The following is a 17,066-nucleotide window of genomic DNA, read 5'->3' as shown; positions in this document are numbered from 1 at the left end:
TTTGACAACCAGCCACCCGGGCTTATTGTTGGGCAGAATACATAGAATCATAGAACCCCTACAGTGCAGAAGGAGGCCATCTGGGTCTGCATCAAGTCTGCACTAACCACAATCCCACCCAGGCCCCATTCCCATAGCCCCACATATTTACCCTGCTAATTCCCCCGACACTAGCGAGGCCAATCAACCATAAATCTTTGGATTGTGGGAGGAAACCAGAGCACCCGGAGGAAACCCACACAGGCACGGGGAGAACGTGCAAACTCCACGCAGTGACCCGAGACTGGAATTGAACCTGGGTCCCTGGCATTGTGAGGCAGCAGTGCTAACCACTGTGCCACCCTATGACCTCCTTCATTTTTCCATTTTACCCCAAATTGAAGATTTTATTTCCTATTTGTAACAGGGAGCAAAGCTTCAGTGAACGAAGCTAACACCAGTAGGTCTGGGGGAAGCAAGACTGTGGAAACTTGGGATCCTGAGCTAATGAAGAAGCAAGATCTATCGCTCTGTTTTGTCTGAGCCATCCAGAATGGTTAAGAAATAAGACCATCTGGATTTGCATGTCGGACTTGTTGGGGAATACTATTTTTATGCTTTGGCAGTGTGGTTTAAATTGTTTTTTGGATACAAAGCTTGGAGCTTCTGACCTTGTCAACTCTAACTTAATGTCCTAACTTGTACTTTGTTCTGCTTCAAGGAGAATAAAATGCACGCAGGAGATTCGAATGAGCTTTTGAACCTTTGGATTAATGAATCATTTAGGTTATGAACATGGTATTTCCTTCTATAAATATATGATTGTGATCTCTTGAAAGTTGAGAACTAATTGAGTTAACCTCTAGCGAGCTGGGATTTCTGCAGGAATACTAGCCTGCTGCTACAGGGAATATGTGCTCTTCATAGTAATACTAGCAGTTTTGGTTGGGAGTTGGGGAATAAGATTGAGACGGGGTTAATCCTTCCCCGTGAAGCATTATGAAATGTCTTCCCCCATTCTTAAAGGTGCTAAATAAATGCTGTTGTTGCTAAATGGAAAGTGTGAAGGGAAATTAGAAGGCATTATATGAAGGAAGTAACTTGTGCAAACTAAGTAGAGGCCTGAATATTTTGTAAAATCTAAGTATTTGTGAAATACATACAGTAAATGGGTGACACAGTGGTTAGCACTGCTGCCTCACAGCGCCAGGGACCCGGGTTCAATTCCTGGCTTGGGTCACTGTCTGTGTGGAGTCCACACGTTCTCCCCGTGTCTGTGTGGGTTTCCTCCGGGTGCACCCGATTCCTCCCATGGTCTGAAGGACGTGCTGGTTAGATGCATCGGCCATGCTAAATTCTCCCTCAGTGTATCCGAACAGGCACCGGAGTGTGGCAACCAGGGGGTTTTCACAGTAACTTCATTGCAGCATTAATGTAAGCCTAAGATAAAAGCAAAATACTGCAGATGCTGGAACCTGAAACAAAAACAGAATACTGGAAAATCTCAGTAGGACTGACAGCATCTGTGGAGAGAGAACAGCGCCAACGTTTCGAGTCTGGATGACCCTTTGAAACATTGGCTCTATTCTCTCTCTACAGATGCTGTCAGTCCTGCTGAGATTTTCCAGCATTTTCTGTTTTTGTTAATGTAAACCTACTTGTGACACTGGTAAATAAACTAAAACAATAGTGCCAATTGTTGCATGGGTAAGTGCAAAAGAGCAACTAATCTTGTACCAGGGTGCACTGTTTACACAACCCAGATTGCCAAGATGAGACCTGATGTATTTCTATAGATTTTTGAATGTTACTGAAAATAGAGACACGTTGTTGAATCTTTTCATCTTGCACTCATCAGGAAAAAAAACACAAGAATGCCAAATCTCAAATTATCAGCACAAATCATTACAACAATTTGTACTACAGGAAGAAAGGGTGATAATTGGTTGGCAATCAATTGGCTGGCAATCAATTTTGATTAGTGGAGATGTTGCTATGGAGAAAGCCACAGGGAATGAAAGTGCTGATTGATTGGTGGATGTGTTGCCATGGAGAAAGCAACAGGGGACCATATTTTTATTGCGGGGTGTAATGCACAAAAATGTTACTTCACCTTTGCTAATTTGTGGTTCATTGCTGGTCGCATCACACTTGCAGATGCATTGAGGGTCACACAGGTGTTTGGGAATACTTTGTAACTGGAGTTGCTTATTCTCTGGCTGTGACCACATATTATTCTGATTCTTTGTGCCAGCATTGCTCCAGCCCTGGGTAATTCAAACCTTCGAACAGCTAATAATTCTCTTCAGCACATTGCCTTCAATTTCTAATAAGCTGGCACAATAACGGATGCAATAAGACTCTGCGGAATTGATTCATTCTGCTGTGTAACTGCATTTGCTGAAGATTGCAGGGAGACGGTTGTTGAAAGGTGAATTGGATGTACAGGCAGTCCAGGCTGTCAGTTACTGATGAGTGGCACCTGATTGAAGATAGAGGCTGAAATCTTGTCCTTGTTTTGGGGTAAGGGGCAGGAGATTCAGAGGGGATTTGAGAAAAAAATTTCTTCACACAGAGGGCGGTGGGAATCTGGAATGCACTGCCTGAAGAAGGTAGTTGAGGCCGGAAACCTTATAACCTTTTTAAAAAAAAAATTTGGATGAGCACTTGAAATATAGCATTCAAGGATATGGGACAATGCAGGAAAATGGAACTAGTGCGCCTTTAGTGGTGGATATTATCAGTGCAGACTCAATGGCCCGAAGGGCCTTTTGTGCTCTGAATGACTCGAGCTGGAATTTTACCGTCCCGCCCGCTGTGGGAATTGGAGCGGGCAAGGGGCGGACAATGGAAAGGTCTGTTGACCTCGGGTGGGACGAGCAAGGCCATAAACTCCCACCACCCTATGACTAGTTTATGGCTGAGATTTTCCAGAGCCACTGACAGTGAATAGAGTTTTGGCTTGAACGGCAAATTTTCCATTCTCGATTGCGAAGGGTCCGGCTCGCCTGAGACTGGAGAATCCTGTCCAGAGGGTCTAATCACTGAAGAAGTTTTATCTACTATTGACTTGTAAATATTTTGATGTTCTACTTACCCTTTCTGCAGGTGAATAAAAGCTGTCTGAGGACAGGGCATTAGAAATGTTTTTTCAACGTACAGCAACTGTGTATGCAATCTCTTAGACCCTCTTAAACTAGGAGTCTGATGTTAAAGGTGGAGAATTGCAGAACAAATATTACACATTCCCAATGAGCAAACGGGCAGATCATTGGGGAGGCTGGATAAAGGATGAAAAAAACGTTTGTATAAAATATTGTCTTGTGTTTCAAAGTCTGAAGGGCGAGAGAGAACTGTTTAGAATCGTAGAATCCCTACAGTGCAGAAGGAGGCCATTTGGCCCATCGAGTTTGCACCAACCACAATCCCACCCAGTCCCTATCCCCTTAACCCCAAGTATTTACCCCACTAGTCCCCCTAACACTAAGGGGCAATTTAGCATGGCCAAATCCACCTAACCTGCATATCTTTGGACTTCTGTTTGCCTCTGCTTGCTTAGTTGGTAAGATCAGGCATGTCCACTGTTTGATTTTGTATCTCCAATATTAGTTAATGTGAAATGGGCAGTTTTGGGACTGACTACAAATGGAAACAAACATGGGAACCCCCAGGCTCAGTAATACATGTTGCAATTGAGTTGTTAGTGGGTGTGGTATGCATGGCTTTCTAGACACTCTCTCGCATTGGCCATGTACCTGAGACTTGAGTGTGAAATGGACCAATATTGTCAATGTTTGAGTTTAAGAATAAAGCACTCCTCTGTTTTGCTTGGGTGATGTGTTGTATTTTTGAATGGATTGGATACACCTTTGGACCTGGAGCTAGTTCCTTCTGGTGTCATTGAGAACTTGACTTGCTTAGGGCACAGTCCTTGCTTCAACTATGCTTACTGTACTCTTGCACTTAATTTTGAGCGATGTTGGTGCAGATGTTGCTTTCTGGTGTCAGCATGATCAAAGCAGACTTCTATTTGATAATTTAAAGCCAACAGGGTTAGCACCTTAAACGTGACCCCCCAAACATTAACTTCATTTCTGCCTGCAGTGCTTATATCTTTACGGTAGCAATACTGGACTTTCATTGAATGTTAACGCGCACTGTGTCTTTTCATACTACGTCACTAACTCTCATGCACTTCTATTCCTCTGCCACCCATCTTTATTTCTCTTTCTTGTGCTTGCCCTCTCCTCCTGGTTGCTGCTCAGCTTTCCCCGGATCTCAATAGACTGAAGGAGAAGTACGTCAGGACTAAGAGAGAATTCCTGGCCATGAAAGTTAGGAGCAAAGACGTACAGGATCTGAAACAGCGATATGACTGCAAGGTACCTCTCCACCTTTTCTTCTTCTACTCAGGTTAGAGAAGCATCAGCGGCACTGATAATACCGGGGCAGTGAGGCTTTTATGTTGCAGCAAAGTCAAAACTTGCAGCCCGAGCACTAGGGGGAGACTTGGCCCAGTTCCTGGTGGACAGAGCCCCACAGTTTGAGATCCCACGCTGGCTGGATTGCGAGATGAGATGCACGGGGGGATATTTTCTGAGGTTGGAGCTTGGAGTACGGAAAGCTTTACTCTGCATCTAACGCTTCGATTCTTGACCTTTTGAGTGCTTGAGCTAACACTGGCTATCTGAAAGGGGCAATGTTCCAGTTCTCAACCTTGCTATTCCTCAACTTGCCAATTTAAAAATATCCAACAATGTCACAGTTCGCAGATTTATTACAATTCCCGCATTTGTGATTTTAAAAAAAAAAAAGTAGTACTCTGTCTAATGTCCCTACACTGCTTTCATTTCCCAAGCTTCCACATTGAAGAAATGTTACCAAGGTCAAAAAGAGTACAGGAAATTGTTGAGGCTGCTGAGAACATTGGTTTTTGGTTTAGAGAAGGCATGGAGCTGATTAGGATGAAGGGGCCCTCTCGTGAGGAAAGGTTGAGCAGTTTGGACCAACACTCATTGACGTTTAGAGGAATGAAAGGTGGTCTTATTGTAACATACAAGATTCTGAGACAGGGTGGATGCTGAGCGGATGTTTTCCCATTGGAGGGAGTCGGGGCTCTATCTCAAAATAAGGGGTCTCCCATTAAGATGAATTGGAATTCCTTCTCTCTGCAAATCATTAGCCTTTGGCATTCTCTACCCATTAGTATCACAAGTAGATTTACATTAATACTGCAATGAAGTTACTGTGAAAATCCCCTAGTCACCACACTCCGACACCTGTTCGGGTACACTGAGGGAGAATTTAGCATGGCCAATGTACCTAATCAGCCTTCTGGACTGTGGAAGGAAACCGGAGCACCTGGAGGAAACCCACATAGACATGGGGAGAATGTTCAGACAGTGACCCAAGCCAGGGATCAAACCCATGACCTTGTTGCTGTGAGGCAGCAGTGCTAACCACTGTGCCACCGTGCTGCTCATTGATTAACTCATTGAGTCCTGCTGAAAGTCAATGGAATTTAGGCTACTGAGCCTCATCTCCCCCTAGTGAGTCCCACTATGGCTGGGCACTGTTCTTCTCTAAATGTAGACCAGCAGATTGTAATCTGCAAAATGCAAATTGATGGTCAATATTGGTCTTATCTCCAGTTACTTTCTGACGTGGGTTTCACTCCCTGAAGGGTGAGAATCTTTTTTCTGTTCTGAGATTCAGTGGAGGCTGGGTCATTGAATATATTCAATAGAGAGATGTTTGATCTATGGGGGAGCGAAGGGTTATGGGTGCAATGAGGAAAGTGGAGCTAAAGCCACAATCTGGTCAGCCATGATCTTATTGAATGGTCAGAGGAAGCTTGATGGGCCGAATGGTCTAAGATCATAAGAAATAGAAGTTGTGTGATGATGGAAATTGTGGGTCTTAGAAAATAATAAAATTAGAGTGGACAATGGTGCAAAATGTTTTGATTTCACAATGTGTATTCGGATCTTTTGAGCTTACTTGAGAAAGGATATACTGGCACTGGAGGGGGTGCAGAGGAGATTCACTAGGTTGATTCCAGAGTTGAGAGGGTGACTTATGAGGAGAGACTGAGTAGACTAGGGCTAAACTCATTGGAATTCAGAAGAATGAGGGAGATCTTATAGAAACATAAAAGATTGTGAAGAGAGTAGATAAGATAGAAGCAGGGAAGTTGTTTCCACTGGCGGGTGAAACTAGAACTAGGGGGCATGGCCTCAAAATAAGGGGGAGCAGATTTAGGACTGAGTTGAGGAGGAACTTCTTCACACAAAGCGTTGTGAATCTGTGGAATTGCCTGCCCGGTGAAGCAGTTGAGGCTACCTCATTGTTTTTAAGGCAAGGATAGATACATTTTTGAACAGTAAAGGAATTAAGGGTTATGGTGAGCGGGCGGGTAAGTGGAGCTGAGTCCACAAAAAGATCAGCCATGATCTTATTGAATGGCGGAGCAGGCTCGAGGGGCCAGATGGCCAATCCTGCTCCTAGTTATTATGTTCTAATGTTTATTTCCTTGTTTCTGTAAAGGAGCAATGGTCAAAATAATTTTAATAAAGTAGAGGAAAAACATGTTGGTGAGAGAAATCTGAAGCCAGAAATGATTTGCTGGACTCTGAACCTTTTGTGATTTTTTTTTTTTGAGAAACTCATTGTCGGACCAATTCTGCTTGAAATTTGCTTTATTTGTGAAAGAACCATTACCTGAAGGAGTGATTTCTCCAGATACGGGCAACCTCAATGTAATTCGTGTCTCTGGTAGAAAGATGGCAGCTCTAACGCGCATGCATACTAATTGTCATGTTGTTCCTCACACCAGATGCAGCAGCTAATGAAAGCGGCAAGAAATGGGACTAAAGACGGGCTGGAGAAGACAAAAAATGCCGTAATGCGCAAAGTATCGTTCCTTCAAAAGCGAGAGCCTCAAGGTATTTTATTGGTTTGAATTGCAGCCTGGGCTCTTGAATTAATACCATTACTTCCCAGCAAGATTGTGGGGAAAATGTCACTCTTCCATCTAGTGACTTCTTAGAAAGGTGTATTTGCTCCAGTGTTTCATAGTTATTGTGTACAAGCTATGGGACTGTGTGCATCTTAATGACTACATTTGCGAATGAGTCAAAACTTGACCATTGGGACTTTGGCATCTTCTCAGATAGGAAAGGTGGGCTCGGATTGTTCATAGAATCATAGAAACCCTACAGTGCAGAAAGAGGCCATTCGGCCCATCGAGTCTGCACCGACCACAATCCCACCCAGGCCCTACCCCCACATATTTACCCGCTAATCCCTCTTACCTACGCATCTCAGGACTCTAAGGGGCAATTTTTTTTAACCTGGCCAATCAACCTAACCCGCACATCTTTGGACTGTGGGAGGAAACCGGAGCACCCGGAGGAAACCCACGCAGACACGAGGAGAATGTGCAAACTCCACACAGACAGTGACCCGAGCCGGGAATCGAAACCGGGACCCTGGAGCTGTGAAGCAGCAGTGCTAACCACTGTGCCACCGTGCCGCCCGTTGTCATGTTGTAGAAGGTGTTTAACAATATTGTTGTCATGCTGTAGAAGGTGTTTAACAATATGAAGCAGTTGGTTCAATAAACCACCCTTTTAATTTGTCTTAGTGCTACCCCTATCCTTCAACCCCTTCCTCACCAAGCATTTGCCTACTTGCTTCCTTGTGCAATCATTTGTCTTCCCTGAGAACTTGTTCCATAAGACCAATGTTCTGTTAAACATGATATTCAGATCTTCTATAATTCCCTCTTTTGCTCCAAACTGACCTAATTTTAAAGGCAACCAAAATTTACAGCAGTAAAAGCAGCCATTTTTTTTAAAAGCTGGAGATTCTCCCAATGCTGTATTTCATAGAAGAATAGAATCCCTACAGTGTAGGAGGCCATTTGGTCCATCAAGTCTGTATCAACTCTCTGACAGAGTATCCAACCAGGTCCTATTCTCTGCCCTATCCCTGTAACCCTGCACATTTTTACCGTGGATAATCCATCTAACCTACACACCTTGGGACACTAAGTGGCAATTTACCACAGCCAATCCACTAACTTGCACATCTTTGGAGTGTGGGAGGAAACCGGAGCACCCGAGGAAACCCACACAGACATGGGGGAAAATGTGCAAACTCCACAAAATCACCCAAAGCAGGAATTGAACTTGGATCCCTGGCGCTGTGAGATGGCAGTGCTAACCATGCCGCTTTGGAAAGTGCATTGTAAGGGTAGATTCCAGAAATAAGCTAACTTGGCAGCACTCAGTTCTGGTGAAGCTACCAACGTTAGAAATGGTATTGAAACTCTGGGCCAGATGAGGTAAGTGCAACAGGATTTCTGATTGCTATCCAGAGAGACTCTTTAGGAAAGGAACTAAAGGGTGTCCTCTGAAGAGTGCTCTAGAGCTGACTAACTTCATGTGTTCACAAGGTGGTGCGAAAGGCCATTCAGCCCTCTTTGGTCTAGTGGAAAGAGCCTTCAGTTGCCTGTCGCAGGATTTAAATATTAAGCGATTTGCGGAGGTTTTCCTCCTGCCCCCTACCTAGTAGCTCAGTTGAGCATGATTAAGCCAGTTAGCACCTTAAATATACAATTTATTCAGAGTAGAAACCGGAGCCAGGGGATATCAAGCTCCATTGTGGTGCCCTTCATGAATGAGTAACCTCAAGACACCTGGGGTGAAATAGGTTTTGTATGGTGGCACCAAGTAAATGATAGTGAGTAAGGAACTTGTTCCACACTGGGCACAAAATGGAAAACAAAACTGAACGCAGTATAAAATGGGCTGTTGATGTACTATTGCCAATTTTGCCCAACCGCTGAAGACTAACTTCACATTTTGTATGAGATTAACAGTCGTCGAGAGCAAGTGACCCACAGGCAAATAGTGCCAGTCGAACCAGCACATATTTAGAAAAGTAAATGGATGAATGAAGGCTAGTGTCAAAGATTTGACTTATTGTGAGAAAGTTAACATTTTTTTTCCACAAGAACATAGAACAGTACAGCACAGGAACAGGCCCTTCGGCCCATGATGTTGTACTGAACATGATGCCAAATTAAACTAATCCCTTCTGCCTGCCATTGGTCCATAATCCTCTACTCCTTGCATATTCATGTGCTTATCAAAAACCCCTATCGTATCTGCCTCCACTACCACCCCTGACAACGTGTTCCAGACACCTCCCACTCTGTGTAAAATAAATAAATAAAATTGCCCCTCACATCTCCTTTGAACTTTCCCCCTCTCGCCTTCAGTGTATGTCCCCTAGTATTAGACATTTCCACTCCTGGGGGGGGGGGGGGGGGGGAGAAAACAATCCTACTTTCTCCAGCCTCTCCTTATAGCTCATACCCTCTAATCCAGGCAGCATCCTGGTAAACCTCTTCTGCACCCTCTCCAAAGCCGCCTCATCCTTCCTGTAATGTGGCGACCAGAATTGAACGCAATCCTCTTGAGTGCGGCCTAACCAAGGTTTTATAAAACTGCAGCATGACATCGTGACTCTTGTACTCAATGTCCAGACCAATAAAGGCAAGCATGCCATACACCTTTACCACCCTATCTACTTGTGCGGCCACTTTCAGGGAGCTATGGACTTGAACCCCAAGATCCCTCTGTACATCAGTGCTAGATACCAACTTCCAGTCTCCACCAGCGCTGTTTGTTCAGTAAGCTGTGGCTGCACCCTTCAGTGTCTGGGTCACCTAACCTGCAAGAGTGTGTGTTTCCTGATTGGCTTCAATGAGTGTTTTCCTTGTGTAATCTGGTTCCAGAAATAGAAGTCCATCTTTTAGGGAAGCACTTGCAGTGCTATTGTAACTAGGAGTTGCATTTTGAGTTGCATTAACTACAAAATAGACGGCCAGGAACTGATAGTTTGAAATGTTACATTTACAGTACATTTCTGCTTGCGTGAGTGAAACAAGGTGGTCACCATTTTAAATATAGTAAGATTTATCTTTTTTCTCTTTAATTGCTGAATCATGCTGGTCATTTTTGGCATTGAGATGTTTTCATTGACAGTTGCAATTCTTCATCAATGGGTGGGATTTTATGGCCTCGCTTGGGTGAGACTGGAAATTCCCGCCCAAGGTCAACGGAGATTTCCATTGCCGGACCCTTGCCCAACCCGATTCCGTGGTGGGCAGGTGGTAGAATTCTGACCTACAAGTTTCACCAGCAAGCGTCAGCAGCCAATTTCTCCCCACACGGGTGTGCCGATTGGCTGGCTTCTGTCCTTGCCCATCTTGGACCTGAACAACACAATGACGAACAATCAGGAACTTGACTGATTTAAAAAAATTTTTGATACCAAAAATTCCTCATCCTTGGCCATCAGGTCGACTATACCACTGAGTGTTGCTCCAGTTGACATGGAGAACAGGCTGTGTATCCAGTTGACCAATCGAGGAATCTCTTTTTATATAAAGAAACTGCACATTTTAGGAATTTGAATGCATCAGAAAATGTTGGATACGCTTAATGTGTCAGCTATGGCAGCCAGCATTCTCCCAAAAAAATTCTAAGTCTCCAATTTGCAGGAAAATGGGAGGAACTCCCGCTGTTCTTTCAGCGTGATTTCCAGAGTGAATCTCCAACAGACTGTGCATCAGAGTGCCCTAGCGGGATTCCCTCTGGAAAGCTGAGAGCGGGGTCTGTTCCCACTCGAGAGGCCGGCAGCATAATGCTGAGTGGGCCACTGCGCATGCACTGATCTGTCCGTTGACAGATCGGCACATATGCAGTGGCCCTGCATTGCTAGCCTCCTGATCACTGGCCAGCCCCGGAAATCCCCGTCACTGGTCTTCCAACCACCACCCCCGTCCCTCCACCCGGCAGCCCTGATCACAGTCCTCCTTCCCTCTGCCTGCAATCCTTGTGCAGAGTGGCAGTGGGCCTTGGCAATGCCCAATGGGCAGGGCCAGTTTGCCCCTTGGGGGTGCCAGGCTGGCACTGCCTAAGGGGCACCGCCCTTACCCCCGACCTCCTTGCGGGGCGGGGGGTCCTCAATGGCCTATGCTCCCTCCAGCAGGGTCGGCTGTCTATTCCCTGTTAGTGGGGAGCAGGAGTAAACCCCACTGGAGTGAAGCACTCCTGGCGCGGGAGGTGGGGAAGAGACTTGCAGGCTCAAAGGATACCGTCCGGGGCCTGCTAATGAAGTTTAAATCCCAATTCCCATATGGAAATTGGTTCCGCGTCCATTTCTGCTTCGGAGCTGATTACGTAGAGTCATAGAGGTTTACGGCATGGAAACGGGCCCTTCGGCCCAACTTGTCCATGCCGCCCTTTTTTACTTAACTTTCTTGACGGTTTTTAGGGATTTATCTCGGATTGCAACGGGATCTTGATCAATTGGGCCAGTGGGCTGACGAATGGCAGATGGAGTTTAATTTAGACAAATGTGAGGTGATGCATTTTGGTAGATTGAACCAGGGCAGGACTTACTCAGTTAATGGTAGGGCGTTGGGGAGAGTTACAGAACAAAGAGATCTAGGGGTACATGTTCATAGCTCCTTGAAAGTGGAGTCACAGGTGGACAGAGTGGTGAAGAAGGCATTCGGCATGCTTGGTTTCATCGGTCAGAACATTGAATACAGGAGTTGGGACGTCTTGTTGAAGTTGTACAAGACATTGGTAAGGCCACACTTGGAATACTGTGTACAGTTCTGGTCACCCTATTATAGAAAGGATATTATTAAACTAGAAAGAGTGCAGAAATGATTTACTAGGATGCTACCGGGACTTGATGGATTGAGTTATAAGGAGAGGCTGAATAGACTGGGACTTTTTTCTCTGGAGCGTAGGAGGCTGAGGGGTGACCCTTATAGCGGTCTCTAAAATAATGAGGGGCATAGACAAGGTAGATAGTGAATATCTTTTCCCAAAGGTAGGGGAGTCTGAAACCAGAGGGCATAGGTTTAAGGTGAGAGGGGAGAGATACCAAAGTGTCCAGAGGGGCAATTTTTTCAGAGGGTGGTGAGTGTCTGGGACAAGCTGCCAGAGGTAGTAGTAGAGGCGGGTACAATTTTGTCTTTTAAAAAGCATTTAAATAGTTACATGGGTACGATGGGTATAGAGGGATATGGCCCAAATGCAGGCAATTAGGATTAGCTTAGGGGTTTTACAAAAAAAAAAAGGGCGGCATGGACAAGTTGGGCCGAAGGGCCTTTTTCCATGCTGTAAACCTCTATGACTCTAAATTGCCTGCATTTGGCCCATATCCCTCTATACCCACCTTACCCATGTAATTGTCTAAATGCTTTTTAAAAGACAAAATTGTACCCGTCTCTACTACTACCTCTGGCAGCTTGTTCCAGACACTAGAAGCCACAGAAACCCTACAGTACAGAAAGAGGCCATTCGGCCCATCGAGTCCGCACCGACCACAATCCCACCCAGGCCCTACCCCCATATCCCAGAGATTTACCCACTAATCCCTCTAACCTACACAACTCAGGACACTAAGGGGCAATTTTCTTTAGCATGGCCAATCAACCTAACCCGCAATCTTTGGACTGTGGGAGGAAACTGGAGGAAACCCACGCAGACGCGAGGAGAATGTGCAAACTCCACTCAGACAGTGACCCAAGCCGGGAATCGAACCCGGGTCCCTGGAGCTGTGAAGCAGCAGTGCTAACCACTGTGCTACCGTGCCGCCACTCACTCACCACCCTCTGTGAAAAAATTGCCCCTCTGGACACTTTTGTATCTCTTCCCTCTCACCTTAAACCTATGCCCTCTAGTTTTAGACTCCACTACCTTTGGGAAAAGATATTGACTGTCTAGCTGATCTATGCCCTTCGTTATTTTATAGACTTCTCCCTAAGATCCCCCCCTAAACTTCCTACGCTCCAGACAAAAAAGTCCCAGTCTATCCAGCCTCTTCTCGTAACTTCTTATGCTGGAAATCTTAGCCGGGGAGGCCGTGGCCCCCAGCGGGAAGCCCGCTAAACTGCCTCCCCTGATGTCTGTTGGAGCACAGAGGGCTGGGAGAATCGCCCCCAACATCTGTGGAGGGAGCCAATTAATTAATGATTCAGGTGTAGATTTGTTATCAGAACTGAAATATTTGCGATTGTTGTGTTGCTTTTTAAACGTTGCCCGAAGGGAGGGAAGAGGTGCCAGCTTGAGCTGTGAAGTATTTTCCTTTTCCAATCTTATCCTTTGTATCCTGCTCCTTGTTGAATGCCATTTAATTTTTTAAATGTCTTCCATCTTATTCATACCTCCATTGTATGAAGAATGCAACAATATTGTCTTGCTTGCTTTGTGTTTGAGGTGATTTTGAATCTTGTTTCTTCTCCAGATCAGTATGAGGACGATGATGCTGGATATCTGGATGTTCAGGTGTCAGACTCCAAACACCCGCCGCCAGAGCTTAGCCCCATGCCAGCAGGGCTCACCCCCCAACAGGTCTGTACGCTTTATAAAGCTTCAACCCTCTTTTGTTGTTGTCTGTCTTTCTGCATGGCTCAGTAGCTGAGCCATACGGGGCAGGAAGGCACCCAGTTCTGACTTTCTACCTTGTGTTAAGCTAGCCTGATCAGTGGTTAGGGAAGAAATACATTTGGTCTCGGTCACCGTGATTAAGAAGAGGGGAAAGATCAGCAAGTGTTTCTGCTGTTGTTTGTGGCACAGTGATCCATCATAGAATCCCTGCAGAGCAGAAGGAGACCCTTCAGCCCATCGAGTCTACACTGACTCTCTGACAGAGCATTATACCCAGGCCCACTTCCCCGTCCCATTCCCTTAACCCTACGTATTTACCCCACTAATCCCCTACACATCTTGGGACACTAAGGGGTAATTTAGCATGGCCAGTCGACCTAAGATTCACATCTTTGGACTGTGGGAGGAAACCCACGGAGACACTGGGGGAATATAATCCAGGAAGAAATGACAGCTTTTAAGTAGGGTGTGAGGAAGAAAATGTCAGCTGAGCCATACTCTTGGGTAATGCAAATTTTGGACAAGCAAGTGACTTTTTTTCCACTTCTCCATCAATGGTACTCTTCAATTGATTGTTGAAGGGTCACTTGCCCTTTTTTTTTGATTTAACCTTTATTCTACATCCACCATCCTTCCCAATGATCATCGTCATAGTGGCTTATTTGGATGGTTCTGGATGTCCAGTTTGGAGGTTTTCCAGGTACTATTGGAGTCCTTCTGATTTCCGATCGAGAGGCTTGGTGCATTTTGAAGGTTGTCATATCCCACCTTCTGGATAATAGACCAATCTGCCTGATTTTAACAAAAAAAGCATGACAACAGAAGAAGTAGAGGCTGGAGTCAACCATCCGGCCCATCGTGCCGCCTCCATCATTCTATATCATTGTGACCAATCTTGGGCTTCAACCTCTCGATTCCCTGAGGGACAAAAAATCAGTCCATCTCTTCCTTAAATGTATTCAGTGATGTTGCATCCGCAACCCTTGAGTGGGGAATTCTAGATTTACAATATTTTGAAGGAATTTCTCCTCCTCTGTTTTAGGTTCCCTCTACCTTGTTGTGCCTCTTTGGAATCTTGAATGTTTAAATGAGATAGCTGCACGAATATCTCGTTATTCTAGAGAATATAGAATCCCTACAGAGCAAAAGGAGGCCATTCGGCCTACTGAGTGTACTGACTCTCTGAAAGAGTATCTTAACCCCACGCATTTACCATGGTCAATCCACCTAACCTGCACATCTTTGGACTGTGGGAGGAAACCGGAGCACCCGGAGGAAATCCACGCAGACAGGAGGAGAACGTGCAAACTCCACACAGTCACCGAAGGCCAGAATCAAATCCAGGTCCCCAGATCTGAGGCAGCAGTGCTGGCAGTATAGACTCTGTTTACTCAGCCTCTTATTCCAGGAACTAATTTAGCGAACCATCGCTATACCGCCTCCAGCGCAAGTATAGGTTGAGTACCCTTTGTCCAAAACACTTGGGACATTTTGGGTTTCGGATCATTTTGGTTTTTGGACACCTAATATAGGCCTAGGTCTATTTGCATTATAGTACCCTGTCAGAGCCCAGGCTCGCTATAAGTAAGATCTATCACTACATAATCAATACAGCATTCCTAAAGTTTCTTTTGACACATCCACCATAAAAATCATAAGTTAAATGGTTGTAACAAACAAATAGGTGTCTCGTGTTAAAGGTCACTGAGGTTCAAAGTGTGGTTTTTGGATTTACGATAAAGCGACCTGTATATCCTTCCTTAAACATGTGAACCAAAACTGCACACAGGATTCTCGATGTGGCCTCGCCAAAGCTTCGTATAATTGTAGTTACATTTCTTCATTTTTGCATTCCAATCCTCTTACAATAAAGGCCAACATGTGATTTGCCTTACCGTGCTAGTCTGGGATACTAACTTTGTGTTCTTTTCGTATATGCACCTCCCAAGTCTCTCTGAACACCACCAAGTTTCACCCCTTTTAAAAAATATTTTGTTATTCACTTTGGCCCTCAGAATAGAAGAGCATCACATTTCCACACAATATATTCCATTTGCCATCTTGTTGCCCACTCATTTAACCTATCCATATCTCTGATGCCTCTCTGTGTCTTCCTTTAGTTTACATTCCCAACTAGCTTTGGTACTTTGGCAAACTTGGATTCATTACTCTGTCTTTGTCTAAGTCATTAATCTAGCTTTCAAATAGCCGAGGTCTGAGCACTGACCTTTGCAGCACTCCATTAGTCATAACTTGCCAGCTTGAAAATGCCCTGTTGATGCCTACTCATGGTTCTTGTCTGATAACCAATCCTCTATCCATGCCAATATATTACCCTCAACTCCATGAGCTCTTCTTGCCTGTTGTCTATGCACAGTTTGGAAATCCAGGTATGCTATATCTATTGGTCCCCCTTCATCTACTCTATTAGTTACCTCCTCAAAAGACTCGATTTGTAAAATACAATCCATTTCGTAAAACCGTGATGACTTTGTCTGATACTGTTGTTTTTTGAAAATACATTAAGATTTCCTTAATAATGGATTCCTGCATTTTTTTGATGCCTCACTGGCTCCAACTTTCCTGTGTTTTCTCCGTCCCTCATTTTTTTGACCTTGTACTTTTGCCACTAGCTACACGATTCCTCTATCCCGGATTCCAGTTCCCGGTCATGAACTCTGTAGCACGCAGATTGTAATAGTCATTTGTGATTCTGGGAGGATCTCCCATTGATTGTAGAACTTGAACATTTGTTTATCTGACCCCACAGATTGTGCGAAGGCATATTTTGAGTTCTATTGTGCAGAGCGAACGGAGTTACGTCGAGTCTCTAAAGCGGATATTGCAGGTAGGAATTCCGAATTCCATTGTGTGTCACGCTAACTGTTCGGTTGTGAAGGGGTAAAGGATAAATAACAAAAGTAGACAGCGTAACATTATCCAGGCATAATCCTAGAAGTAAACACAGCATTTCTGAAGGTGGTGTGGCAACTCTGGCAAAAGGATTGGTGTGGAAGTTTAATAATTACTTTTTTATTGTTTCATGGGATGTTGGTGCTGCTAACGAGGCCAGTATTTATTGTCCATCGCTAACTGCCCTTGAGAAGCTTGTGATGAGCTGCCTCCTTGAACCACTGCAGTCCATGTGGTGTAGGTACACTTACAGTGCTGTTAGGGAAGGAGTTCCAAAGATTTGATCCAGCTGAGGCAGAATGGTGAGTGGCTTGCTCTACCCAGTGCAAGTCAGCACTCTCTGTTCTGGTTGGGGCATCATGTGTGTGGTTGAAATATCTGTGGGGTGGGGGGGATGGTTTGATTTGATTTATTGTTGTCATACATATTGGGATACGATGAAAAGTATTGTTTCTTGCGTGCTATACAAACAAAGCATACCGCTCATGGAGAAGGAAAGGAGAGGATGCAGAATGTAGTGTTACAGTCACAGCTAAGGTGTAGAGAAAGATCAACTTGATGCAAGGTAGGTCCATTCAAAAGTCTGGTGGGCAGCAGGGAAGAAGCTGTTTTTGAGTCGGTTGGTACGTGTCCTCCGACCTTTGCATTTTTATTCCCGATGGAAGAAGGTGGAAAAGAGAATGTTCGGGGTGC

The 17,066-nt window shown here is 44.8% G+C and overlaps 1 protein-coding gene across 4 annotated transcripts in view; it reads left to right on the top strand.

Annotated features, from left to right (window-relative positions):
• Positions 1-17,066, top strand: part of LOC144509979 (rho guanine nucleotide exchange factor 10-like protein) — a 217,932-nt gene that overhangs the window by 118,626 nt on the left and 82,240 nt on the right. For all 4 annotated transcript variants that reach the window (XM_078239049.1, XM_078239050.1, XM_078239052.1 and 1 more), the window contains 3 exons: positions 6,815-6,923; positions 13,318-13,424; positions 16,231-16,308. In XM_078239049.1, coding sequence (XP_078095175.1) covers positions 6,815-6,923; positions 13,318-13,424; positions 16,231-16,308 — 294 coding nt within the window. The remainder of the gene's footprint in view (positions 1-6,814; positions 6,924-13,317; positions 13,425-16,230; positions 16,309-17,066) is intronic.

Source organism: Mustelus asterias, chromosome 22 (genome assembly GCF_964213995.1).
Source record: "Mustelus asterias chromosome 22, sMusAst1.hap1.1, whole genome shotgun sequence".
Classification (NCBI taxonomy): Eukaryota; Metazoa; Chordata; class Chondrichthyes; order Carcharhiniformes; family Triakidae; genus Mustelus; species Mustelus asterias.
Note: the sequence above shows the minus strand (reverse complement) of the source record. Positions and strands in the feature narration are given on the sequence as shown.